Source organism: Pholis gunnellus, assembly GCF_910591455.1.
Source record: "Pholis gunnellus genome assembly, chromosome: 12".
In the NCBI taxonomy this organism is placed as follows: Eukaryota; Metazoa; Chordata; class Actinopteri; order Perciformes; family Pholidae; genus Pholis; species Pholis gunnellus.
In genome coordinates, this window is record NC_136539.1 from 24,803,439 (window position 1) to 24,830,818 (window position 27,380).

The 27,380-nt window shown below is 51.2% G+C and overlaps 1 protein-coding gene across 5 annotated transcripts in view; it reads right to left on the reverse strand.

Annotated features, from left to right (window-relative positions):
- The window catches only part of ttn.1 (titin, tandem duplicate 1), a 113,063-nt gene that overhangs the window by 54,122 nt on the left and 31,561 nt on the right, over positions 1-27,380 (reverse strand). For all 5 annotated transcript variants that reach the window (XM_079169873.1, XM_079169875.1, XM_079169874.1 and 2 more), the window contains 55 exons: positions 27,161-27,308; positions 26,894-27,071; positions 26,690-26,811; positions 26,024-26,311; positions 25,439-25,735; positions 25,058-25,244; positions 24,854-24,969; positions 24,481-24,780; positions 23,967-24,266; positions 23,338-23,443; positions 23,042-23,238; positions 22,641-22,949; positions 22,293-22,571; positions 21,755-22,054; positions 21,166-21,468; positions 20,871-21,073; positions 20,594-20,777; positions 19,986-20,288; positions 19,591-19,890; positions 18,888-19,006; positions 18,616-18,793; positions 17,847-18,131; positions 17,404-17,697; positions 16,997-17,296; positions 16,701-16,885; positions 16,362-16,491; positions 16,082-16,272; positions 14,938-15,367; positions 14,103-14,408; positions 13,802-13,983; positions 13,570-13,699; positions 13,299-13,450; positions 13,067-13,214; positions 12,750-12,915; positions 12,037-12,188; positions 11,655-11,951; positions 11,156-11,455; positions 10,466-10,780; positions 10,236-10,384; positions 9,996-10,146; positions 9,626-9,907; positions 9,242-9,544; positions 8,659-8,961; positions 8,200-8,481; positions 6,889-7,076; positions 6,626-6,737; positions 6,070-6,372; positions 5,631-5,939; positions 5,236-5,517; positions 4,817-5,116; positions 4,369-4,662; positions 1,297-4,266; positions 862-1,182; positions 425-709; positions 5-310 (listed from right to left, as the gene is read on the reverse strand). In XM_079169873.1, coding sequence (XP_079025999.1) covers positions 5-310; positions 425-709; positions 862-1,182; positions 1,297-4,266; positions 4,369-4,662; positions 4,817-5,116; positions 5,236-5,517; positions 5,631-5,939; positions 6,070-6,372; positions 6,626-6,737; positions 6,889-7,076; positions 8,200-8,481; positions 8,659-8,961; positions 9,242-9,544; positions 9,626-9,907; positions 9,996-10,146; positions 10,236-10,384; positions 10,466-10,780; positions 11,156-11,455; positions 11,655-11,951; positions 12,037-12,188; positions 12,750-12,915; positions 13,067-13,214; positions 13,299-13,450; positions 13,570-13,699; positions 13,802-13,983; positions 14,103-14,408; positions 14,938-15,367; positions 16,082-16,272; positions 16,362-16,491; positions 16,701-16,885; positions 16,997-17,296; positions 17,404-17,697; positions 17,847-18,131; positions 18,616-18,793; positions 18,888-19,006; positions 19,591-19,890; positions 19,986-20,288; positions 20,594-20,777; positions 20,871-21,073; positions 21,166-21,468; positions 21,755-22,054; positions 22,293-22,571; positions 22,641-22,949; positions 23,042-23,238; positions 23,338-23,443; positions 23,967-24,266; positions 24,481-24,780; positions 24,854-24,969; positions 25,058-25,244; positions 25,439-25,735; positions 26,024-26,311; positions 26,690-26,811; positions 26,894-27,071; positions 27,161-27,308 — 15,820 coding nt within the window. The remainder of the gene's footprint in view (positions 1-4; positions 311-424; positions 710-861; positions 1,183-1,296; positions 4,267-4,368; positions 4,663-4,816; positions 5,117-5,235; positions 5,518-5,630; positions 5,940-6,069; positions 6,373-6,625; positions 6,738-6,888; positions 7,077-8,199; positions 8,482-8,658; positions 8,962-9,241; positions 9,545-9,625; positions 9,908-9,995; positions 10,147-10,235; positions 10,385-10,465; positions 10,781-11,155; positions 11,456-11,654; positions 11,952-12,036; positions 12,189-12,749; positions 12,916-13,066; positions 13,215-13,298; positions 13,451-13,569; positions 13,700-13,801; positions 13,984-14,102; positions 14,409-14,937; positions 15,368-16,081; positions 16,273-16,361; positions 16,492-16,700; positions 16,886-16,996; positions 17,297-17,403; positions 17,698-17,846; positions 18,132-18,615; positions 18,794-18,887; positions 19,007-19,590; positions 19,891-19,985; positions 20,289-20,593; positions 20,778-20,870; positions 21,074-21,165; positions 21,469-21,754; positions 22,055-22,292; positions 22,572-22,640; positions 22,950-23,041; positions 23,239-23,337; positions 23,444-23,966; positions 24,267-24,480; positions 24,781-24,853; positions 24,970-25,057; positions 25,245-25,438; positions 25,736-26,023; positions 26,312-26,689; positions 26,812-26,893; positions 27,072-27,160; positions 27,309-27,380) is intronic.

The window sequence follows — 27,380 nt, forward strand, 5'->3', positions numbered from 1 at the left end:
GTACTGACAGGATCAGAGGCCAGGTAGGAAGTGGGAGACACCCGAGGAACTCCAGAACCATACTCGTTGACTGCTGTGACTCTGAAGTAGTACTCGGTGCCCGGCACGAGACCGCCGACTTTGAAGGGAATCTTATCCTTCTCAACTTCGGCCTTGACGGTTGCCCACGTCTTGCGGTCGATCTCGCGCTTCTCAACAATGTAGTGAGTGACTTCGCTGCCACCGTCGACCTCTGGAGGACTCCAGGCCAGCATGGCTGAGGTCTGTTTGATGTCGGTAGCTTCCAGATTCATCACAGGTCCCGGAGTGTCTGAAAAATACATCATGACATTTGGATTTAGTTTTGATTCCGCTGTTACATGACTTCAGCGCTTTTTGTGATTGTTGAGCTTATCAGCACAATTAAAAGAAAACCAGGACTCACCCAGAACCTTAACGTTGACGAACACAGCCTTCTCTCCGGCAGGACTGCGAAGGGTCAGGCAGTATTTGCCAGAGTCATTGCGGGTGCTGTCGGGGATGACCAGGAAAGTCATGGTGTCAATGATGTCGACTTTTCCCTTCCTGACCACGTTGTCAATACCCATCCTCCTCCAAGTGATGGTGGGAGGGGGTCTACCCCTGATGGTGGCGCATAGTCTGATGGGACAGCCGGCTCTCACTGTCAGGCCCTGCTTCAAATTTGCGTCCAAGTCAATCTCTGGTGCCTCTGTTGGAAGGAACAGTGCGGTTGTCAGCTTGATGTTGCAATTACAGATCACATATTGATGTTAATCTTTAGTTACTCCACCATATTATTAAGAGGGACTATGACCTCATCTAGTTATCATAAACACAACTACAATTCAACAAAGTACTCACCTAGAATCTCCCTGGGGATCACACCACCCTCCAGGTCACAGGGCAGGCTCATGCCCACCTGGTTCTGAGCCGACACTCTGAACTCATACACAAGCTGGTCATCCAGACTTGAGACTGTGAACTCGCACACGACCAGCTGAGCTGCCACATTGCACCTCTTCCAACCATCGTCTCCTTTCTTGGCACTTCCCTGCGCCCTCATCTCCACAACGTAGCCGATGAGGGGAGCTCCACCGTCGGATACGGGCTTGGTCCAGCCCAGGGTGATGGAGGACTTGGTGCTGTCCAGGACCTTCATGTTGGTAGGAGGTGCAGGAGGCTCTGTAAGAAGACATAAAGATGTTTAATGATCAAGCCGTGGATTTTGCGCATCCCACCATGAGCTATATTTGTTAACATGTGAACACAATGAAAGATGTATTAATGGGTACATACCAACTGTGTCCTTGGCAGTGATGGCACGTGAAGGCTTACTTGGGCTTCCAATGCCAATTTCATTGACAGCCTTGACTCTGTACTGGTAGTCGTGGAGGGGCAGGAGTCCAGTGACTGTGAAACGAGTTGTAGGGATTGGATCCTTGTTGACAGCCGACCACCTAACGGCATGCTCTTCCCTCTTCTCCAACAGATACCCTGTGATTGGCTTTCCACCATCTCTCTCGGGCTCTGACCATTGCACAGTCATCTCTTCCTTGGCAATCTTGGTGACCTCTGGTGCCTCAGGAGCGTCAGGTACACTGAACTGTGTGCCGGCGACAATGGCTTCACTCTGCACTGCAGGGCCAGGACCCATCTTATTCTCAGCACGGACTCTGAAGATATACTCATTGCCCTCAACGAGACGGGTGACGTTAGCTTTATTGGTGATGACAGCGTTGGAGTGGACCGACCAGACTCCCCTCTTGGTCTCACATTTCTCAATAATGTAGTTGTAGATATCGCAGCCACCATCATCCTCTGGGATTTCCCATGACAAATGGCATCTGTCAATGGTGATACCGGACACCTTGAGGTCGCTGATGGGGCCGGGTCGATCCAGTACATTGACCTTAGCATGAGCAGAACTGGTTCCTGCAGCGTTTGAGGCAGTAACAACATATTTACCGCTGTCAGTGCGCCTGGCACCGGTAATCAGCAGCTTTGAGAAGTCAGTACTAGTTTCGAGCTGAAGCCTGGGGCCCCTTCTTATCTCGTCTGTGCGCTCATCTCTGGTCCATTTGACATCAGGCTGTGGTTTGCCCTTCACTGTTGCCTCAATAGGAATGGAGTCTCCTGCCTTGACCACGAGTGTTCCATCCAGTTTTATCTTGATTTCAGGCATCACAAGCTGTTCCTTAACCAGGACTTCAGGTGTGGTCACCCAGTTACTCTCGCCTCCCTCGTTCTTCGTCTGAACTCTGAATTGATAGAGCTGGTTTTCGATGCACCTGTCAGCCATGAAGTAAGTCTCCTTGATAGCACCCTTATGTAGCCTCTCCCACTCCTCAGCCTCCTTTGGTTTCTTCTCAACATGATAAGCCAGGTTACGACTACCTCCATCATAGTCTGGCTTCCTCCACTTGAGGAAGCAGAAGGTCTTGCCAATCTCAGAGATTTGGAAGTCAATGGGTTCACCAGGCTTCTCAATGGGATCAACTGCCAGCACAGGTGTCTTGGTCTCAATGGCTGGACCAGCACCAATCTTGTTCTCTGCACTGACACGGAAGAAGTATTCACAGCCTTCAGTTAGAGGGGCCTTTATTTGGCGCTTGGTGCAGTCATTGGACACCACAGTCCATGCTCTCTGGCTGGGCTGACGGCACTCAATAATGTACTGGTTGATCTCAGTGCCTCCGTTGTCTTCAGGGTTCTCCCAGGAAACCATGCAGGAGTTCTTGGTCACATAAGCCACTCTCAGGTTCTGGCAAGCCCCTGGTGTGTCCAGGACATTGACAATAATGGTGGCTTGTGCCTGTCCACTACTGTTCTTGGCGTTGATGGCATATTTACCGTAGTCTGACCGGACGGCATCGCTGATGACCAGTTCACACAGAGGGTAGTTGTTGTTCACCTCAATGCGCTTGTCCCGGGATATGGCTCTGGCATCCTTGGTCCATGTGATCTCTGGGTCTGGTCTTCCTTTCACTCTAGTGATCAAACTTATGATCTGACCTGCCCTGACAGTCAGAGAGTCACGGCAGGATGCGTCGACAACGACATCAGGGGGCACCAGGATGTCCTTTGCTAAGACAGTCTCAGCCAGCTCCCTGGGTTCACTGTCTCCAACCTTGTTAGTGGCTCTGATGCGAATCCTGTACTCTAGTCCTTCAATGAGGCCTGGCACTCTGTAGGCACACATCTTGATAAGGTCCTTGTTGATTCTGTCCCACTGAGTGGATCCTGACTTCTGAATCTCAACAACATAGCCCAGAATAGGACTTCCTCCGTCTCTTGTAGGCTTGGTCCAGCAGATGTCAGCATAGGACTTGCTCCAGTCTTTCAATTTCAGATTGGCAGGGGGTCCGGGTTTGGTGATGGCACGAGCGGCCTTGATGGGATTAGAGGTGAGAGAGGGCCCGCTGATACCAGCAACGTTCTCAGCAAATACTCTGAACTCGTAGCTGTTGCCTTCAAACAGGCCTGAGACTCTGTATCTGAGGTCCAGCACCGGTGTTTTGTTGACACGGATCCACTTTCCTGTCAATTCTCTGCGGTCAATTACATATCCACTGATGGGGCTGCCTCCATCATAGTCAGGCAGCGTCCATTCCACTGTCACAGCATTCTCAGTGATATCAGAGCACTCTGGCGGGCCTGGTGGACCAGGAGGGTTAAACATGTGTTTGGCAATAGTGGGAGGACTCTCAAGCCCTGCACCGAAGCCAATCTTGTTCTCTGCACGGACACGGACAATGTACTCACGACCCTTCTCCAGCCTGGACACCTTAGCCTTGGTGCTGGTGCTGCTGGAGCTAACAACAGACCAGGGCTCCCATGACTTCTTCACATCCTTCTTTTCCACCACGTAGCTGGTGATGGGTGTGCCACCATCATCTTTGGGTGCCCTCCATTGGATTACCATGTAATCAGGGGTAACCTCCAAGATATTGATGGGTCCAATGGGTGGACCTGGAAGATCCAGCACCGTGACATGCAGGGCGACGGTCTTGCTGCCTGCAGGATTGGCCACAGTGAGGGTGTACTCTCCAGTGTCTCCTCTCTGGGTCTCAGGGATACTGAGGACGGTAGAGTCTCCAGCTGTCTTAATGTTATGGCGGCCCTCAGATGTGATTTCCTTGCCATCGGTCATCCATTTGGCAGTGGGAATGGGAATGCCTGTCATCTTGGCTGGAAGGGCAATAGCTGTACCAGCTTTGACAACAAGACCCTCAATAAGCTTCACATCAACTTCAATAGTTGGTGGCACTAAAAGAAAAAAAACAATATTATGATGTGTTCAGGCCTGTACATGAGAACAGGAACAGCATTTGCAATGAGAAACAACTCCATCAGAATAATGTTTCCTACATGTCTTTTCCTGACAGGTGACGGGGACGCTGGTGTCAGGACTGCTCACACCGATGGCGTTCTGAGCCTTGACCCTGAAGCGGTACGTCTTGCCCTCCACCAGACCAGTGACGTGGGCATGGTTGTTGCTGACGGTCTTGAATGTGACCCAGTCGATCTGGCCCTCTTCCTGGTGCTCCACAATGAAGCCGGTGATTTCACTTCCACCGTTGCGGTCGGGCCACTCCCATTCCAACCACACCTCTGTCTTGTCTGCATCAGTGTGGTGCAGGCTTTTGGGTGGGCCAGGAGGATCTTAAACATGTTCAAAAACAAAGTTATTTGGAAGCAGAAACACTGAGAATGACACTGTGGATCGTCAAAGAGAGTCTTCACAATTTACACAAAGTGATGAAAAATTATTATTTTGTTTAAAATAATAGGCAACATAGTTATAACTTTTACTCACAGAGAGGATCAAGAGCCTTGATGGGTGACCTGGTCACCACATAGTCACTCCTGCCGAACTGGTTCTCAGCAGCCACCCTGAACAGGTACTGGGTTCCTTCCATCAGGTACATGGCCATCAGACTCGGCTTCTTATTGGACGCAGCGACGGGAACCCAGTTCTCGGCGGCCACGTCCTTCTTATGCACGACGTAGTGGGAGATGACGGCACCGCCGTTGTCTTCGGGAACCTTCCACGTCAGGTAGGCAGACTCACCGGTTATCTCAGAGATCACCAGGTCTCTGGGAGGAGACGGCTTGTCTGGAGGAAACAAAAGCCAGTTTGAGTCAAATTTAAGCTTTTCTAAATTCAAACATCATCTTTAGAAATTGTTTCCTATGTTCAAAACCCATATTTGTGTTGGTGGATCTTTCACTTACTCAGAACAAGTACGGCAACGGTTGCTGATTTCTTTCCAGCAGCGTTCTCCACAGTGATGGTGTAGTTGCCGGAGTCGGCCCGGACGCTCTTGGGGATGAAGACTTTGCTGTTGGTGGGGGTGACAGCGACGGTGATGTGAGAAGGAACGTCGCCGTCGTTCTTCTTCCAGCTGACGGTGGGCGTTGGTATTCCCTTAATGGTGGCGCTCAGCGTGATGTCAGTGCCCAGCATGGCCAGGTGGTCGCGTGCCATGTTGGCATCCAGTAGCAACTCTGGCTCCTCTGTGGAGGGATAAGTTGATTTATCAGTTCTAAGGGTGTTTATGTTTATCTTTCTCTCATCCAATAATGCTAAACTAAACATAAACATGAATTTGTTGAAACTGTTGCCTTACCCAGTCTGTCATGGACCTTGATGGTCTGTTTCACGTATGCAGGGTCAGATTTGCCGGCGGCATTGACGGTGAAGATCCTGAAGTTGTAGTCCTGTCCATCGGCCAGGCCCGTCACCACGTAGTGGAGGTCCGGGCACTGCTCCGGGGTCTCGTTGGCCGGATTCCACTCCACGGCACCGGGCTTCTGGTACTCGACGAGGTAGCCGAAGATCCGGCCCTTCCCGTCATGACGGGGCAACTTCCACTTCAGGCTGACGGAGTCTTTGGTCTTATCGTAGGCCTCGGGGGTCACTGGAGGGCTGGGACGCACTGTGAGGAGAACACATCGTAGACCATAAATCAAACAAAACCTCGACACAAGCATTACTTTAATATAGAATAATATGAATGTAGAATAAAGTCAAATATGAAGAATGAATATATTTTGCGCTGCACTGACCGATGGGATCTTTGGCGAGGATGGGTTTGGAGGGGACACTCGGGTCTCCGGTTCCGAGCTCGTTCTCAGCCATCACCCTGAACTCGTACTCGCAGCCCTCGACCAGGTCCTGGACTCGGTACTGAGTGGCCGGGTACAGCGGGTCTCTGGTGGCTCTGGACCACCTCTTTGAAGTGGGCTCCTTCTTCTCAAGGACATAGTTGATGATGGGCTTCCCGCCGTCGCGAGGCCGGTTCCACAGCACCAGAGCGTTGGTGGCGTACACCTCCCTGACTGTGGGCATCTCAGGGGCCTCAGGAACTCCTGCAGGAGAAGAACTGGGTCATCAGGGCTCTTTCTCATTTAGAAAGGAAGGCAGTCGTTCTTTGCACGATTATGTTAAAGGGAATCTTTATTGTTGAATTTTGTATTCGTAAAATGTTGAATTAGATCAATTTGAAAATAAAATAAGTTCCTGTTTTGTTTAAATGTGATTATTCACAGTGATGAACATAAATAAACTCAAATTGAATTTCCTGAATTGCGTTCAGGAGAACTGAAACAGGAGAAAACGTACTGAAGAGATCTTTGGCTCTCATCTCCTCGGACTCCAGAGGGTCACTGATGCCGTACGTGTTCTCAGCGAAGATCCTCATGACGTACTCCTTGCCCTCCGTCAGCTTGGGGATCTGAGAGGAACAAATCACGCGTAAACATCTCTGAATGTCAGCAAACCCCCACCGCTGGGAAGAAACAGGTCTTTTTGGGGTCAGGTAGACCTTTCTGGACTCCTGCAGAACTAAAGTAACACAACAGCCAACTGGAGCTTGGCTGACCCACCTTGCATGTGGTCTTGGTGGAGGCAGACGTGACCGTGATCCAGGCGTCTCTGTTGATGTCTCTCTTCTCGATGATGTAGTTGGAGACGTCGATCCCGCCGCTGTCCAGAGGAGGTTTCCAGGAGATCACCATGTACTCCCTGTGCACCTCCTCAAACACCACGGGGCCAACAGGAGGAGATGGACGGTCTGCAGGGATGAAAAACAACGTCAGCGTGAAAAATACATCTCTCCGGTTGAGAACAAGCCTTCATGAGCAGAGCATTCTATGTTAGACCTGTTCTGTTATCTAAATCAATAACTGCTGCATCTTCACCAGACGTACAGCTGTGAGTTCTGCTGAGGACACGGGCTTCTTTCTTTCTACCTTCCATGTTTTATAGAAAACTTTATATTTCTCAGGTTCAAAGATCAATGTAGGTGTAATTTTCTCCTTCTGCAGCGTCACAAACTCAAGTGAACATCAGCAGAAGTTGAAATCAATGATTTAGTTGCTGCATCTTCATCTACAGCTCGTCTATAGACGTTTTGCAGAGGATACTTTTAGCTTTTATGAGCCTCTAGAATAGAGGCGGTCCGGACCCGGACCCAGGACCTAAAACCGATAGATAATTGAGAATTATGACATTTTGACGGAGCGCTTCTATTTTAACCGGCGCAGCTTTTCCAGCATTTACGGCGCAGGAAACACGGCGACCAATGCGCTGTAAATCACATCACGTGATACAGCTCAGCCAATCAAATGAGAGTATTCTGACAAGTTTCCTGAGATGTATACACACCGTGACATGCGACGAAAGAGAAAGAAGAGCAGGAACACGGTGATGTTGGTCTCTAACAGAGAGACGAGTGGACAAACTCGTAGAATTCTTCCAACGAGCAGTTTTTAAACCGTCGGTCTGATTCAGAGCAAACGTAAACCTGAGAGCCCGATGTCATCAGAATCTAACACATGATGTTAGCAGAGAGGATCGAGCTGAAACAAGTGCTTTAATAATCACAAGTCCATGAACACACATTTAGCTTTTAGAAGATGAGAAGATAATATCACTTCAACCTGAATGAAGTGAATTTAAATCTGCAGGATTCAGTGAAATTCTTTTTTTCTTTCTTTATTTGAAGATGCACGTTTTTAAAAGCTTCCTGTTCATCAGTTATTCTTTAATGCAGACGTCATTTTACTTTATTTATGTATTTCTATGTATTATTTATAATCCATCCAGTTACATGTGAAAGCTGAGATTGATAATAGTTGAAATATGATTGATGTGTAGAAGTGAACATCCTGCTCTAGAGAGTTCTAACGACATACCGACAACCGTGATGTTGCAGACGCCCTTCCTGGACCCGGTGCTGTTCTCCACCACCACCACGTATCTGCCGCTGTGCTGGCGCTCTGCCTTCATCAGGCCGAGCGACATGGTGGTCAGCGTGTTCTTGAACATGACGTGTTTGTCCGCCTTCAGCTCCTCGTCGTCTCGGTACCACATGATGGACGGGGAGGGTTTGCCGGTGTAGCGGCCCTGCAGCAGGCAGCTCTCTCCCACGCGGATGATGATCTTATCGCGGAAGTCCAGTTCGATGGTCGGCGGCTCTGCAAGACCAGAATAAAGTGTGAACACGAGGATTCTCCTTCTACCTGCCTTACATGTTGCTGATGGTTTGTTTCTATCAGCACGGATTCCTGAACTACAATTGTTTTATAGATTTCTAACAGAAAAGAACTCAAACAATCTAAAAAACCATCAAAACAAACACAACCGGTCCTCACCCAGTTCGTCCCTGCAGGTGATCGGTTTGGTGGAGAAGGACGGCTTGCTGGGTCCGACCTCGTTGACGGCGAGGACCCGGAGCTCGTAGGTCTCTCCCTCCCTCAGCCCGTCGTAGGAGAACTTCCTCTCCATCAGCGGCTCCTTCGTCACTCTGGTGAACTTGTCTTTGCCGATCATACGCGCCTCCAGGATGTACATGGTGATCTCTGAGCCGCCGTCAAACTTGGGCGCCTTCCAGGTGACGCTGATCAAATCCTTGGTGACCTTGGTGACCTCGAGCTCCTCTGGGCGGTCGGGAACACCTGAGATGAGCACAGACAGACTTTATATCTGAAGATGGGAACTCGTTAATGAAGACTATCTCATCTAAAAATTCACGTTCTGCCATTATTACCCTTCAGAATCAAGACTTTATTCTTTTGTTCACGTTCTAACTTTTGTGTTTAAATTATCTTCAAAATGACTTTATTCTCTATAATCTTATTATTCTGAATATTCTTAAAATGACTTTCTTCATCCTCCCATCTTTCAACTCTTCGACCTTCAGAGACCAGGGGTCACCGTGATTTAACTGAAACTCACTGATTGGTTCCTTGACGATGAGCTCGGCTGCGGTCTCCATGAAGGGTCCGACGCCGATGGCGTTCTCCGCGGCCACTCTGAAGAAGTAGCACTTTCCGATGGTGAGGCCGTGAGCCACGGCGTTCTGTCGGCTGGCGGTGAAGGACAGCGAGGTCCAGGCCTTGCGCTCGGCCTCGCGCTTCTCGATGACGTAGTTGCTGATGGGAGAGCCGCCGTCGTTCTCAGGGAAGAACCAGTTCAGCTTGCAGGAGTCGGCGGTCAGGTTCTCTGCGGTGAAGGGGATGCCGACGGCCCCGGGGACATCTGAAGGACACAAACGGGTTTTACTCTAAAGAATAACAACGATAAAGAGTCTCAAGACGTGTAGTCAAGACGGTGTTTTACCCAGAACTTCCACGGTGATGTTCTTCTTCTTCTCCCCGCCAGCGTTCTTGGCGGTCAGCGTGTAAACGCCGAGGTGCCTCCTGGTGCAGGGTTTGATCACCAGAGACGAGCTGATGGCCGTCGTCTCCACTTTGGCCTCGGGAGGCAGCGCGGCTCCGTCTCTGCTCCAGGTGACCTCCGGGGTCGGCTGGCCCGACACGTAGGCGATGATTCGGATCACGCCGCCGGCGTGGACCACCATCCGCTCCTTCACGGAGGCGTCCAGGTCCACCTCAGGGGGAACTGTGGGCAGGAAACGCAACGTTACAACCAAACAGGATGCATCCGTGCATGAAGGTCACGTCGTTGAGAGACTTTCAGACCGACTCACTGTTTCTGTCGTTGACCTCCAGGACCTCCGGGACTTCTCCTGGCTCTCCGTTACCGGCAGCGTTGAACGCAGTCACCCTGAACCTGTATTTGCCGCCGGTCTTCAGACCAGCGATCACAAGTCGGGTGCCACGGATTTCCGTTTCCTTGGCCTAAAGAAACACAAACATGGAGTTTATGAAGTCGCTCTCTCTAAAAACCATCCTGTCCCGAGATCAAGAGGATATAAAGACCAGCTCACCTTGACCCAGGCCTCCGTGCCCTCCTCCTTGTACTCCACCCAGTATCCGATGATCTTGGAGCCTCCGTCCTTCAGAGGAGGGATCCACTCAAGGTCCACCGTGGACCTGGTCCAATCAGAAACCTTTGGGGTCGGAGGAGAGGGCGGGGCTACAGGAGGAGGCAGACAGTTAACCTCCTGCTCTGTGTGTTTAAACATTAACTTGTGTGATTTCCATGTGCAACTCTTACAGATGGGGTCTCTGGCAAAGATGGGGTCTGTGGGGGGGCTGGCGGGTCCGGGTCCTGCGGCATTGATGGCGGATACCCTGAACAGGTACTGCGAGCCCTCAATGAGCCCGCCGACCACGAACGACTCGCCCATGCCCATTGGACGGATGGGGTCTCGGGAGACGCGGGTCCAGCGTTTGCCCGTCGTCTCTTTGCGCTCCAGCCAGTAGCCGGTGATCGGCGTGCCGCCGTCGTCCTCGGGCTCCTCCCAGCTGACCGTCATGGAGTCCATCGTGATGCCGGCGACCGTCGGCTTCTCACACTGACCGGGGACGGCTGGAGGGAGGAGGGAGGAGGGAGGAGGGAGGAGGGAGGTGAGAGGAGGGAGGAGGGAGGAGGGAGGAGGGAGGAGGGAGGAGGGAGGAGGGAGGAGGGAGGTGAGAGGAGGGAGGAGGGAGGAGAGAGGAGGGAGGAGGGAGGAGAGAGGGTTGAAAGAACCAAAGAGGTCGTACTCACTGATCTGTTACGAGTCTCTGCTGCTTTAAGCTCTTTTTCTTTTGTTACCTTCTGAGGCTCTCCTGGTTAAATCCATGTAAAAACACTATATTTGTTTTTTTATTAGTACATTAGTACAGTATTATATTAGTACACCTTAATGTGACATCAACGTGATGAGAGACTGAAGTATTGAACATTATGTCATAAACTCACTGTGGAGGTTTCTGGCGACCTCCGGCTCGCTGTCCAGCGGCTCTCCGACCCCGTACTTGTTCTGGGCCATGATCCGGAACACGTACTCGTGTCCGGCCATCAGATTCTCCACCGTCCAGATCCGGTCTTTGGGCTCGCTGGTGACGGGGACCCAGGTCTTCCTGTTGGCGACGCGCCTCCAGATCACGTAGTTTGTGACTTTGGAGCCGCCGTCGTCCTTCGGAGGAAGCCAGGACAGCGTGATCCTCTCAGAGCCGATCTCCTCGAACTTGATGGGAGCGGAGGGAGGACCGGGTCGGCCTGAAAGAAAAGCATCAGGTTCAGAGGGTAGCTCAGTGTGGCCTCGTGTTAACTGTCTCACTGAGCTTTCTGTTGTTGGTATTATTGTCAAAGCACTCTGTAAACTCTGTTTTTAAAGGATTCATGTATAAAGGAAGTTATTAAGCGGATAAACGCTGCGGTGTCTGGTCCATGAGCCGGCGTGGTCGGTGTTCCGTACCGAGCACGTTGAGCCTCATCTCCTTGGAGGCCTTGCCGAGGCTGTTGGAGGCCACCAGCGTGTAGAGGCCGGTGTCGGGCCGCTTGCCCTGCTGGATGAGCAGCGTGCAGCTGTCGTCGGACACCATCTTGTTGATGTGCTCGTCGTACTGGACCTCCGCCTTGTCGTCAGACTTGTGGGGCGGAGCCTTGTACCAGGTGAGCGTGGGGAACGGACAGCCGCGGATCGTGGCCACGATGCTGATGTCGGAGCCTTGCTCGGCCTCGATGAACTCCTTCAGCTCGATGGACGGAGCGCCTGCAGCACAAACATCAGGTTCATACATCTGAAGGATTCTCTGACTTCCTACAATGCAGACATGTCATCAGAGCGCTGGTCTTACAGGTCTGGTCCTGGACGACGATGGGTCCGACGGTGGCGGACGGTCGGCTGGGTCCGGCCTCGTTGTGGGCCACCACCCTGAACTCGTACTCGTCTCCCTCCGTCAGGTCCTCCACCCTGTAGCTGGTGGTGTCCACGTCCCTCCGGTTGCACCTGAAAGGTCACAGACGGTTCAACAGTCGAGCCTCCAAACTAAAACTCAAACCTCGGTGCTGAAGATGTTTCACAACGGAAGGAAACGGATCCGACTCATTCAAACACACGATGTTCAGCAGATTCATTTATGATTGATTCAAAACTCAAACAGAAAACGTTGAGAGGACCACAGACCGAGTGAGGAAGAACTGTGAAGGACCAGAAGATTCCAACAGAATCAAACATTATTCTTGAACACATTTCATTTCATCATATATATATATATATATATATATATATATATATATATATATATATATCATATCATTTCTGTCAATATTAAGATTCTTCTGCTCCAGATGTAAGTGGACAGATGTCAGAACGATGGATTGTTAATATATCTTCATGAAGTGATCAGTACAGAGACCTGGTCTGAAGTAGAGACTTGAACCTGAACGCCGTGGACCCAAACAGAGACAATAACAGAACTGAATATAACTTGGACCTGGTTCCTACTCGGCCCCCCCAGTTAGTAGGACCCAGGTGGACCCGTGTAGACCTCTGGGGTGCAGGGTTTACCTCCTCCAGGACTCCTTCTGGGCGCTGCTGGCCTCCCAGCAGAGCAGATCCACGCTGTAGTGGGTGACGGGTGAACCGCCGTCGTTCTTTGGAGCCTTCCACGTCAACTTCACGGCTCCTTTCCTCACGCTCTGGATCTTCAGCCTGGTTGGAGGGTCGGGAGGATCTGCAGACGAAAGAACGTCACATGTGACTCCTGAGAGGAAGTGTGTGGTCGGAGGTCTACGCGTTTGGATTTAAAGATTCAGTCTAAAACTAGAGAACAGATTTATAATCCAGCATAAAGAAGGTAGAATGAGTTCAGAAGGCAGACGTACGGATTGGATCTCTGGCTTTGGTGCCGTCGATGGTCTCAATGTGCGGGCCGAACCCGAAGCGGTTCTCAGCCCGGATGCGGAACAGGTACTCCTGACCGTTGATCAGGTCTGGAACCACCAGGGACTGAGCAGCACACGCCGAGTTCACCTGGAGAAGCAACAAGAGTTAGTTATCGGTGGATAACTTCAGAGCGCGTTCATCTGACCGATGTGAGCCGTGACGGGGGCGGACCTTGGTCCAGGCTTTGCCGTCCACCGTCTTCTTCTCGATGAAGTAGCTCTTCACTCGCTCTCCTCCGTCGCTCGCCGGAGCTTTCCAGGTGAGTCGGCAGGTTCCTCTCGTCACGTCGCTGACCTTCAGGTCTCTCGGAGGTCCGGGGAGGTCTGAAGACGGAGAAGTGATCTGTCTTCATTCTCTAATCTGTATTCTGACTCATTATTGTTGAGTCGTTTGGAGTACCCACAATGCATTTCACTCCACCAGCCTCTGAGTATTTACGTACCGAGCACGTTGACTCTGACTTTGACCACCTTGTGTCCGGCGACGCTCTCTGCGTTGATGATGTATCGGCCGCTGTGGTTGAGTTTGCTCTCTGGGATCAGGACCACGGAGGTGGTGTCGGTGGACTGGATCTGAGAGGGAACAGGTGTTATATATGTATTTATATATATACTTCATGAAGACATGAGATAACCATCACTCAGATGTTGCACCAACAAAGCAACGCGTCTGACCTCGGAGTCGACGGGCAGCGTGTGGAGGTCGTTCTTCTTCTCGGTCTCGGCGGTTCCGTCGAAGGTCCAGGTGACTTTGGGAACGGGTCGTCCGGTGACGGTGACGGGAATCCTGATGGAGGTTCCGGCTCTGCAGTTCATCAGGTCTTGAGCGTTGATGTCCAGAGACAACAACGGCTCGACTGGAGAACAAACACAAAGAAAGCAGCTGTTTACAGGCAGAGAACTAAATACATCCACAGTGACTGAGGTTATAACAGGAGGACCATAATAAAGAACCATTCAGGATCAGGTCTCTTACTCAGGATGTCCTGAACCAGGATGTCTCCCGTCTTGGCTGGCTCTGAGTTTCCGGCGGCGTTCACCGCGTAGATCCTGAACTTGCACTTCTTGCCCTCCTTCAGGTCCGGCACGGTGATTTCAGTTGACGGGTGGAGCTTGTCGGCGGGGTTCACCCTCCTCCAATCAGGAGAGCCCTCCTCGTGCACCTCGATGATGTAACCCTTCACGGGGCTGCCGCCATCTCTCTCTGGCGGGCTCCAGGTGAGCGTGATGCTGCTCTTGGTCTTGTCTTTAACCTCGGGGTTCCCAGGAGGGGTGGGAGGTTCTGAGGGGGGGGGGGGGAGAGGGAGAGAGGGGGAGAGAGAGAGAGAGAGAGAGAGAGAGAGAGAGAGAGAGAGAGAGAGAGAGAGAGAGACAGAGAGAGAGAGAGAGAGAGAGAGAGACAGAGAGAGAGAGAGAGAGAGAGAGAGAGAGAGAGAGAGAGAGAGAGAGAGAGACAGAGACAGAGACAGAGAGAGAGAGAGAGAGAGAGATTTAGGATGTCTACAGGAACTGTGATGTGAAGCTGACTGGACTGCTCACATAAATCTCCTCATTTGTCCATAAAATCACTTCAAATCCAAATCTATCAGACACATCTCATGTAATATTTCACCAACTGACCGATGAACTAATCTGAAGAATTGTAATAATGTAGAAATGAGCAGCTGACCTTCAGTTATTATATTAAATACATTAAAATAAGAGATAACGTTGTGCTGTCTTCATATAGATGTTGTCTTAATCACATCAGGGAACTAGTTCAGAACTAAACCGATGGAGCTGTGAGAACATGATAAGACCTGAACACTCACTGCACGGATCCTCGGCGAAGCGGCACTCGCTGGACTCGCACGGCGGTCCGACTCCCGCGGCGTTGCAGGCTGCGATCCTGAACTGGTACTCGGATCCCTCGATGAGCTTGAGCACGGTGTACTCGAGGCCTTTCACCGACGGCTTGGTGACCGGGCCTCGGTTCATGCGGCCCCAGTACACGGCGCCGCGCTCCCTCTTCTCCAGCCAGTAGCCCTGGATGGTGGAGCCGCCGTTGTCCAGAGGAGGGTCCCAGGTCAGGGTCATGGTGGTCGCCGTAGCCGCGATGATTTTGGGGTTACGCGGAGGTCCGGGGAGGCCGAACGGGTCCCTGAGCTGGACCTTCTCAGAGTCGCAGCCGTCGCTCAAACCGTACTTGTTCTGGGCTTTGATCCTGAACTGGTAGTTTCCGTTCAGGTTCAGTTTGTAGACCTGAAGGATCAGAACCGGGTCAGTGGTGGTCAGGTAGAGATGGAAACACATGAACATGGTTTATTTTGATACCAATTAAATAGAAAACATGGTTCTGTTGTTTGAGTTGAAATACAGATTTCAGGAGAAACTTTCTTTGAGATCTTTGAGATCTTTGAGATCTTTCTTCTACATTTGTAGAGCAAAGTTTGGTTTTAGAGGCTTTTTATCTACGGGATGAACACAGCTGAGCCCCACCTTCAGCCCCGAGCTGCACGTTCCCGTCAGGAGAAGTCTCTACAGGCGAGCGCTGCTCCTCCTCTGAGAGGAGACGCTTCATCTGATCAGAAGATCTACTTTCATTCTGACTCAAGACGTGTTTCCAGTGTTACGGATCAGAATGTTTGGTATCAGGGCGGCTGGTGGAACATGTTCTAGATCCATCCAATCAACTTCAGCAAACATCCCAGAATGATTTATATAAACCCTAACTGTCCGTGCTGGATCTGTCCCCGCTGTTTTAAGTTGTTAGCATGACAGCATCCAGCTAGCCAACCCTGTGTGGTGCAGCTAGTAGAGAAGCTTCATGTTCCGCTTCTCTTTCCCGCTAGTCTGCTGTGTGAGTGTGAGGTCAGGCTGATCTGGGATCAGATCTTTAACTGCAGAATCTCCTCAAACTTCTCCTCAGAGTGTGAGCTTGTTGTCACCATGAACGGATGAAAGACGGTGACTCACCCCGTATCTCCTGTCGATGAGGTTGATGGTCATGACCTCGAAGTCGGACTTCTTCTTGCTGGCGTCCCTGAACTCCACGACGTAGTTGGTGATCTCGCTGCCCCCGTTGTCCTCCGGGGCGTCCCAGGTCAGATAGCACGAGTCGGCCTTGATGTCCGAGACCACGATGTTCCTCGGAGGAAGAGGACGGTCTGAGAACGCAAGACGTTAGTGTTAACGTAAAGGCTCCATATGAACGAAGAGCAACGATAGAAACGAGGAAACAACTCAATGTTCTCACCGAGGATCTCGACCCGGATGACGTGCTCAGCTTTGCCGAAGCAGTTTTCAGCCACCAGCTTGTAGTTGCCCTTGTCCTGCCTGATGGTGTCTGGGAAGGCGATCTTCGTCCTCAGAGTGGTCCGGGTCAGCTGAAGACGAGACGACAAACATATTTATTTACACTTTACAAACATGGAGACTTCAGAAGCAAACACACTTTAAGAGATTAAAGAACAGAAGAAGAGGATGAAAACATATGAGGAAGGTCACAGAACGGTCATGGGGTCCACTGGAAGAGTTCATCTGTATCTGTTGAGATATTTATTCTCCGGACATGAACACACGAGTCAGTTCTCACCTCTTCAGTCTCCATCGTCATCTTCTCTTCGTTCTCAGGTTTCTCGATCACCACGTTGTTCTTCATCCACTGGAGCGTCGGCAGAGGAAGTCCCTTCACCTCCGCCGGGATGTCGATGGCCGAGCCTTTCCTCACGTTGATGGCGTTGCTCTTGAAGAACTTCAGGATGGTTATAACTGGAGACACTGTGGACAAACAAACATCTGTAACTCTAAACCTTTCACCTTTTGAGAGTTTAGCTGAACCATCAATCTAATCAAAGTGTCTTTCAAGCATCTTCAGAGTGAGTTTCTTACGCTCGTCGTCTTGGATCTTGGCGGTGATGGGCTTGGAGGGATCTCCGTCCCCGACCTCGGTCACGGCTCTGACTCGGAACTGGTACTCCTGGTCCTCCGACAGGTTCTCGATGGTCCCGCAGCACTCGGGGAAGAGCTTGCGGGTCGCCGGTTCGAACTCGGTGCCATCCGACCTCATCTTCTCCACGAGGTAGCCGAGGATGGGGCTGCCGCCATCGGTACGAGGCGGCTGCCAGGCCAAGGTGATGGTGCTCTTGCTTCTGTCGGTGTAGTGCAGCTTCTCAGGAGCAGATGGAGTACCTGGAACAATTAGGAGGAGGTCAGTCAACACCGAACAAATGTTCCGACAGACCTTCAGGAGTCACAGTTCGTCGTCTAGTGTCAAAGTCATATTTTGGTGGCTTTACCTTTGGGATCCTCTGCCAGGATGGGTCCCAGGTCGGCCGGAGCTCCGTCGCCGTACTTGTTCCTGGCGACGACCCTGAAGTCGTACTCCTCGCCGGCCAGCAGGTCCAGAATTTCGCACTTGCAGGACGCCGTCTCGATCGGCTGGCGGAAGAGTTTCATCTTGGCGTCCTTCCTCAGCACCTCGTAGCCGAAGATCTCGCTGCCGCCGTTATCCAAGGGGTCGGACCAGGTGAGGGTGATCTTCTTCTTGGTCACCAACACCGTCTTCAGGTCCACCACCGGTCCGGGGACGTCTGCAGAGACAAAGGCCAGTAGAAACGTTTGTTTGACTTCTTAACAATAAGAATCACATAGATGGCTGATACACACAGCTTGTTGGCTGGTTGTTAGTCCTCCTACTGAAGAGGTCGTATGTTTGGGATTCACTATATTCAACACTGACCCATGACGTCCACTCTGGTCTCGGCGGTCTTGGTCCCGCTTCCATTGGTACCGGAGACCCGGTACTTCCCGTGATCCGCCCTCACGGCCTTCTTGATGAACAGAGCGGTGTTCTTGCCCTCCGTCTCCACGATCATGCGCTCCTTGTCGATCTCTGCCTCGTCTTTGGCCCACTTGACCTCAGGCTGGGGTCGGCCGGTGACCACGGCGGGAAGCCTCAGCGGCTCACCGGCCTTGATCATCAAGCCGTTCCTCACGGAGGAGTCGAAGTCCACAGCGGGAGGTTCTGAACGACGAGGACAGCATTCATATTAAAACATCTCAGAACCAGCAGGGGCAACACTTCCTGTTGCTGTTTCACAGTAAAAGCACAAACAAGTTCTCCAGACTGGAGATAATTCACCATGAAGCAGCTGCAGGACGTGTGGAACTAGATTCTCAGCTTGTTTTCTGAGGCAGTTATAGAAACAATTAAACATTCTTCTTTTCTTAATTCCAAAAAACAATCTGACATAAAACAGTTTGTTAAAGTACACCACATGGAAAAGTTTTAATTAAAATGGTCGATACCTCCGAGAGGCTTTCTCGTGCGTCTCGACGTGGTGAACCAGTCGACCAAACATCATGCAGCTGAAACTACAACAAGGGGCTCTATTGTTCCTCACCGAACATTTTCACACAATCCTGATGGGAATGTCCACTGTGGTGAGTTTAATAAGTTAATAAAGATAAAGTAGCGTCTGGTCACGTGGATAATAAACCGTTCGTACCTTCAGGCTCCTTCACGGTGACGGGTTCAGTCACACCGGGAGCTCCGGGTCCGGCGTCGTTGATGGCGATGACGCGGATGTAATAATCTGCTCCCTCGGTCAGCCCGGTCACCGTGTACGTCAGCTCCTTACACCTGAACTCTGTGCTGCGAGTCCACTCCTTCTCTCCGGCCAGAACCTGGGATCAGAAAACCAGAGTTTAACATCAAAGGTCAAAGGACGTCATCTGCACCTTCAGATGGAGGAGGAGTCACTGGATGAACTTCCTGCACCTTCTCAAGGTGGTACCCCAGGATGTCTCCTCCGCCGTTGTACAGAGGGGGCTTCCAGGCCACGATGACCGAATCCTTCCCCGTGTCCACGATCCATGGGGTGGGGGGGCCAGGAGGCACTGGGAGGGGGAGGAGGAGGATTAATCAGACAGGATGATGTTTGAATGGACTACATGAAGAAAAGTCTTGAATTCATTTCAGTAACGTTAACCATTAAACCGAAAGCTGCCAAACTCCATTTCATGATAATTTGGGGAACCAATTTATTTGATGCCTCCAGCATCTTGGATATCACGTCACAGGGGGCGCTAACGCTACGAGCTAAAGATCAATGTGCTCTTTTCAGTCGGTAGTAATGATGGAAAACCGGAGCCGAACGCTCGTAATAAAAACTACTGGTGTGCTTTGTGAAGAGGCAGGAATGGTCCTTTAAATGGTTTCTTTTCGTCCCTCCATGTGCCGTAAAATATTTCAGCTGTAATTGATCTGTGAGCGGCCATAAGGGGGCGCTAAACACCAAGAAGTCAAAACGTTTATCAAACGTTTCACTAACACAACATACCGATGAAACTAAAATATCTGCTTCAGAAACAAGTAGAAGCTATAAAAACAGGTATCAGGCTATGAGTCAGTTTAAAATGTGAACTAAATGTCTAACGTGAGACTGAAGCCACGTGGACCTCGGTCCGGACGGAGGACTTACGGATGGCGTCCATGGCGACGGTGCGCTCGGTGGGCTCGCTGAAGGGTCCGGGTCCGGCCAGGTTCTCGGCACAAACTCTGAAGATGTAGGTGAGTCCCTCCATGAGGCCGCTGACCTTCACGTCCAGAGAGTTCAGGAGGACTCGGTTAACCCGGGTCCAGTGTTTGCTGTTCACCTCCTTCCTCTCGATCCAGTAGCCCAGGATCGGGCTGCCGTTGTCCTTCGGCTCGTGCCAGGAGATGTGGGCGGAGCTCGCCGTCACCTCGTGGACTCTGGGGGTGTTGGGAGCGTCGGGAGGATCTGAAGGGTTACAGCGCAACATGTACTGCATCAGATACCTTTAACTGTCTGAGGTCAAAGGTCATGCATCGGTTTCTTTCCCGTTCTTTACTCACCGAACTGGTTCTTGGCGAGCAGCGGCTCGGACACACACGGCGGCCCGCAGCCAAACTTGTTCTCGGCGGTGACCCTGAAGATGTACTCCTTCCCTTCGATGAGCTTGGTGACGGGGCAGCTGGTGCCCTTCAGCGTGGCGGTCACGGTGATCCAGCCAACCTCCTCGTTCTTGTTGTCCTTCTTCTCCAGGATGTAGTTCAGGATCTCGCTGCCTCCGTCGTCCTCGGGAGGCTCCCAGTGACAGACGACCGAGGTGCTCCTCAGCTCGTCGAAGGTGAAGCTAATCGGAGCGCCGGGTTTGTCTGCAGAAGAACGGAGTCAATGTTTAATCTAATGTTTAATGTTTAATGTTTAATCAGGATTAAAGGTGAGATGCTCTTTTATGGCTCTCACTCAACAAACACATTTAAAATAAATTACACGTTTTGTCATAAAGTCATTTTTCCGTTTCAATTCATTTTTACAATTCAATAATTACACAAACCGAACCCGAAAACATGTTGCTGATTTACATCTTATTCTCATTTGATTCAACACATCTTCTCTTCTTTAAGTTGAACTGATGAGCGAACTCAAGAAGTCATGTGACTATAAATGTCCGTCTCACCGAGGACGTTGACGACGCAGCAGGCGGTGGCGACGCCGTGCGTGTTCTCCACCTGGATGGTGAAGTCGCCGTGGTCGAGCCTGACGGCGTCGCGGATCATCAGTGCAGCCTGACCCCTCTTGGTCTGATCCAGACCCAGACGCTCACGCATCGGAGTTACAAACTCCTCCTCTGGTTCAGAAACCTGCAGGGAATAAAGGATGCATTAACTCTTTAACAACACGTCGGCATTCATTAAAACGTTCAGGACTCTCGTCGTCCCTCTGAGGACACGAACCTTGGCCCCTGTCTTCCTCTTCTTCTTCTTCACTATCGGGACGAGCTTCTTGGTCGGCTCTTTGGTGACGTCCTCGTTGTTCCTCAGCCAGCTGACTTTGGGATACGGGGAGCCGGAGATGTAGGCGTCGATGCGGATCTCCTCGCCCTTCTTAATGCACAGACCGGACTGCACGCGAGCGTGGAGGGTGACCTTCGGTTTGTCTGGAAGTGGAAGCAGAGTTATGAAATGTAGCTGCTTCTTATCTGGAGTTTTAAAGCTCATTAATAAATCAGTTAAATCTCGTCTTTCTTACCGACGGGGTCCGCAGCCTTCATGAGCTGTGTGCTGCGGGACGGCTCGCTGACTCCAGCGGCGTTCTCGGCTCGGACCCTGAACTGGTACTCCACTTCCTCCGTCAGGCCCGTCACCACGTAGGAGAAACCGGGGACCAGGCTCGGGGTGACCCTCTCGTAGCGGTCGCCATCTTTCTCCATCTTCTCCACGATGTAGCCCTGGATAGGACAGCCGCCGTCGTAGTCCGGAGCCTTCCAGGAGACTTTGATGGACTTGGAAGTCGGGTCTTGAGCCTCCACCTGGATGGGGGGGTCGGGTTTCTCTGTGGAGTTGATATCAACAACAGATAGTAACTATCTGAGCTGTTTGTATAGATCTATAATCCGAGAGTATAAGTTTCATCTCATTTAATAGGATCGTCCTGTTGGCTCACTCAACTGACCAGATGGAAACTTGTCACATCAATAAATGGATAATTTAATGTGATGTCAGGTCTCCAAATTATTAACCATTGACAGAAGAAGTCTACATATGCTAACGTCAGCATGCTAACATGCTAACAATGCCAAAACCGATCAGCCATCAAGTTCTTGAGCCGATAAACGTACGTTTGACTTCCTCCGTGATGACCGCGTTGCGTAGCTCCAGATATTTTCCGGCTCCGACCTTGTTGACGGCCTTCACTCTGAAGTAATACTCGCAGTTGACGTAGAGGTCTTTGACGGTGCGGGTCAGGAGGTTTTCTCCTGACGTGACGGGCATGTAGGTCTTCTTGGAGGCTTCGCGGCGCTCCAGGGTGTAGCTGACGATCGGGGTGCCGCCGTCGTCCTCCGGGGCCTCCCAGCTGATCCGGCAGGAGTTCTTGGTGACGTCGCCGGAGGTGATGTCTTTACACTGACCGGGGAGTCCTAGAAGAAAAGCATTGATGTGTCAGAGGATGAGTCTTCCTCGTCTGTTTCTAGTGAAATACGTCCAGAGACGGTGCTAACAGCAGCTCATGAAGTCCGCCAGCGCAAGAATGGGTCTAAAATGTGAAACTTAATAGAATTCATTGGTGGGAAAGTCTCTCTGGTTTACAAAAAGACATCCTTACTGGACTGCACCAGTTCAACGCTGTATAAAACCGTTACATGAAGCACATCCTACCGATGACTTTGACGTTCACGTTCCCGGTGGCGGTTCCCAGGTTGTTCTCCAGGGTGATGGCGTAGCTGCCGCCGTCGGCACGCGTGCACTTGAGCAGCTCCAGGTGAGCGTTGTTCATCTCCACAGTCATGGAGAGCCGGTCGTCAGCCTTACACTCCACCGTCTCCTTCTGCCAAACCATCTTGGGCGTGGGGATCGCCCTGTAAGGGATGTTCAGGTGCAGCTTCTGGCCTTCAACCACGACCACGTCCTGCGCCTCCAAATTCATGGTTGGAGCACCTTGAGAGCAGAGGACGGGATTAATAACTGGTAAGTGTTTGGATCAATTTAAACTCTGCTGATACTCACAGTCGGGATCCTTGGTGAAGACCTTGTCAGAGATCTCGGAGGGATCGCTGACACCGATAGCGTTGATGGCACGGACCCTGATGACGTACTTCTTCTCTGGTTTGATTCCGTCGTCGATTCTGAAATTGAGCTCTCTGATGGGTCTGTTGTTGACCCGGAGCCACTTCAGCTCCGGACGGGCCTCGGCCACCTCCACGTGGTAGCCGGTGATCGGGGAGCCGCCGTCTTTGGCCGGAGGCTTCCAGCTGACGTTGATGTGCTCCCTGCTGGCGTCGGGGATGGCCACTTCCAGAGGAGGAGATGGAGCGCCTGGAAAGAGAGGATGAAGAAATGTTTCTGACTGTGGCACAATAATAAACCCGTATAACCGTATCTGCTGTGAACATTCGATGGTCTCTTACTGGTTGCATCCTCGATGGTGAGGATCTCGGTGGGTTCGCTCGGATCTCCGACTCCGGCCTCGTTCTCGGCTCTGACCTGGAACTGAACCTCAGAGCCTTCGTCTACGTCCGTCACCTTGAACTGAGTCTGTTTGTCCGGAGTCTTGCAGCACTTCAGCCAGCGAGTTCCAAGCTTCTCTTTCTTTTCAATCACGTACCTGAGGAGCAGGTTACAGGTTAATCTCTGATTTCAACATGAGCTCATGTCCATCAGCTCACAGCAGGCTACACAGTGGTGCAGCAGGTTGTAGTCTTACTTGGTTATGGGTCTTCCACCGTTGCTCTTGGGAGCTTCCCATTTCAGCTCCACGTGTCTCTTGGTGACCTCCACCACCGTCAGGGCATAAGGAGGTCCAGGAGTCGCTGCAAAGAACAAGACAAACATGAATACCCATGACAGCTTATTGTCTCTGCAGGGTCTTAAAATGAAGATCTCTCAGTCTAAAGTCCTGCTAGCGTCCCCTCCAGCAGGAACAACCAACCTGTCAATGTGATCCACTCTCCATCATTTTGGATCGCTAAGAGTCTCTCAAAGAGGCCACGCCCTTCATTATGCCCAACTTTAAGCCTTGACATAATTCAAACAGCTGAGTTGTCATGAACGAGGATATTAGCTAAAAAGACCAAACTGTTGTTTGTAGAAATGTTTCTTTAACAACATGGAGGTCTAAGGAGGTCAACTCCTTATGACTTCTGGTGACTAGTAGTTCTCTTGAATACACTTCTTGTAAGTCGCTTTGGATGAAAGCGTCGGCTAAATGACTGTAATGTAATGTAATGTAATGTAACTCTCGTTTAGAGCCTCAAGTGGCCATTTGAGCAACTGCAGCACCGTAGGTTGCCACTTGATAGGAATCCATGCTGCAGATCACTGCTGTGAACTTACTGAACGTGTCTTTGGCGAGCACGGCGTCCTCCAGCTCACAGAATTCACCCATCCCCACGGCGTTCTCAGCGGCGACGCGGAACACGTAGAGCGACCCTTCGTTCAGAGGAGTCACGGTGTACTTCAGCTCCTTGATGGTGGTGTCGACGGACTGCCAGGCCTTCCGCCTCACGTCCCTCTTCTCCACCACGTAGTTGGTGATGGGCGAGCCGCCGTCGCTGCTGGGGAGCTGCCACTTCAAGTCGGCGTTGATCTTGGTGATGTTGGCCACCTCCAGCCACTGAGGAGCCGACGGAACATCTGTTGAACAGAAACAAGGTGAATGAAAGACGGGTTTGTCCGAATGTCTTGAAAAGGTTCAGCATGTTTGAGTCAATAACTCCTCGTTATCACAGATCAAAGGAACACATGAGATTCAGTAGCATTGTCTTTGTGTCTCCTGCTATATTGTCTTGTTGAGGAATGTTAGGGTATGCCAATATCTAGTATTTAAAAGACTCAATGTTGCACTTACAGAGTCTCTCTTTGCAGACCACGGGGTCACTGGGCTCGCTGGGTTCACTCTCGCCGGCCTTGTTGACGGCCTTGACCCGGAACGAGTACTCCTGCTTTTCTATCAGGCCCTGCAGCTGGTGCTCGGTCTGAGGAACGTCCTCCGCGATGCGGATCCACTCTTCGCTTCCCGTCTTCTGGAACTCGATGATGTAGCCTTCGATCTTCGCTCCGCCGTCGTGCTCCGGCCTGGTCCACGCCAGCAGGGCCGTCGTCTTGCCGACGTCCCTGATGACAGGTTTACCAGGAGCCCAGGGAGGGTCTGGAGAAGAGTGCAGTGTTGTTAGAAACGTTTACGCTCACTTCCAGTAGATCATTAGCACTGATTGACGTACCGATGGGGTCTTTGATGAGGACCGGATCGGTCTCTGCGCTGGGTTTTCCAGGTCCAGCTAGATTCTCAGCCAGAACACGGAAGCTGCACTTCTTCTTGGTGGGGAGTCCTTTCACCCTGCAGCCACAAGAACGCAGGGTGAGCAACATATTCCACATCTCTCCTTCACATACAAACGTCTCTCACATCATCTGTGATTATTCACCTGAAGGTCGTGTCCTTGATGGGCAGTTTGTTGCACCTGATCCACTTGTCGCTCTCCGGATCGAACTTCTCGATCCAGTATCCGATGATTGGACTGCCGCCGTCCTCGTCTGGCTCGAACCAGGTCAAGGTCACGGCGTCCTTGGCGATGTCGGAGGGAGTGACTCTGGTTGGAGGACCAGGAGGATCTGAGACCGGTGGAACATAAACAGACTTAGTTTCATATTAATTCTCATTATTATCTACCGAGGATCTGCCTCATGGCCAGTGTTTGTTTCATGTGATGAATGTGATTTATTATAAAATATTCATATTTTACATCACATCTTTAAAAAGGAAACTACTTTCATGGATCGTGACACATCACCGTGAAACAACTTACCGAAGGAATACTTTGCGATGATCGGCACATGCTCTGCAGGAGGTCCGATGCCGTACTGGTTCTCAGCACTGATCCTGAACACGTACTCCTTCAGAGCCGTGAGCTTGCAGGCCTTGAAGGTGGTGTGCTTCACCGTGGCCGACAGCTTCACCCATTCCTCTTTGTCCGTCAGCCGGCTCTCCACGATGTAGTTGGTGACGGGCGAGCCGCCGTCGTCCCTGGGGGGGTTCCACGCCATGAGGCACGACTCGTTGGTGATCTCTGAGATGTCGAAGGCGGCTGGAGGGCCGGGTTTATCTGAAGAAGAGGAGAGGAGACGTGAAAAGGACTCAAAATGTACATCCGGGTTGATGACTTTCAGACATTTCTAAAGTTACAAGATTAAATATTAACACACTGAATTTCATCTTCATACGACTGAACAAGTCTCCACAGTCTATATGACTGGAGACGACACGCTGACACTAGAGCGTGGAGGATGGCTGCTTAAACCATCCCATAATTATTTTGAGGAAAAACAAATGAAATGTGAAAGTTGCTGATGGAGTAAAGAAGTTGACTGAGTTGTTTATATAGTAACAGTACCGAGGATGTTGACGTCGACGGTGGCGGTGGCGCGTCCACAGGGGTTGACGGCCTCGATGATGTAGGTGGCGGTGTCTCCTCTCGTGCTGTTGGCTATGGACAGCTTGGAGTGTCCCGGCTGGGTGTCGATGGTGGTGCGGTCATCTGCCCGGAGCACCAGGTCGGCCTTGGTCCACTTCACCCGGGGATCGGGCTTTCCTTTGACGTCGGCTGGAAGCTCGATCTTGGTTCCGGCCCTGGCGGTCAGACCGGCCAGCAGCTTCACATCCAGCTGGATCTCTGGAGGCTCTGATGTTTAAAGGTCAAAAGGTCAGGGAGAACAACAGAAGATTACACACAGTCCTCCAGCTCCTTGATAACCCTGGTTCCTTTACTCCACTTTAACTCTTTAGTACATCTTTGTTCAAGTTAAATCACATTATTCTCCTGCATGGAGCTGATTGAGTGCAGGATGAATCTCTAACATTATATATATTATATATTAAATATCCTTTAAGTTCTCAGAGTGATGTCTAGAGATCTGTTCCCCATCACGTCGCTTCATCAACCCTCGTGAGCTGTAGAGGTTTAAGAATGACAAACCAAGGCTTGCTTTCCCATCCGATGCAATATTATTACTGTTCTCCTGAATCAGGATCTAGTGTGAAGCAGCACTAGCTCGCCCACCTCTGGCGTCGACGGCCTGGATCTCATCGGTGGCCCTGCAGGGTCTGCTGGCTCCCAGCTTGTTGAAAGCTCTGATCCTGTAGGCGTACCACTGGCCCTCGATCAGACCGGTCACCTGGAACCTGAGAGCACAGAACACGTTTTACACGAGACTGTTCCCAAGAACTACAGAACACGACGCAAGTGGACTCAAACAGGTCTTACTTCAGCTCGGGGACGGGTTCACCGCAGGGTTCCCACTTGTCGGTACCACGCTGACACTTGTCCACCACGTAGCCTTTGACCGGGGCGCCGCCGTCGTATTTCGGAGGCTCCCAGGACAGGAAGATAGTCTTTCCGCTCTTATCGCGCCACTTCAGGTTCTCAGGAGGATCGGGTATAGCTGTGACAACAAGAAGAGACAGGAAGTAGATGAGATTCTGGATATTCCTTTAAAACAATGTTTGTACCTCTGAGAGAATAAACACTGACTGGCAGGAGAGGAGACGTTGACGGGCTCGTCGATGTACGCCGGCTCTCCGGGGCCACACTTGTTGCAGGCGGTGACGCTGAACAGATACTCCTTCCCTTCAACCACGTCTGTGACGGTGTGCTCCAGGTCCAGGATGCCGTTTGCAACCTGGAAAAAACATCATCGCAGTCGTGATGAATTCACACACAGAGCTACAGGAGACTTATTCTCTGTCTAAAC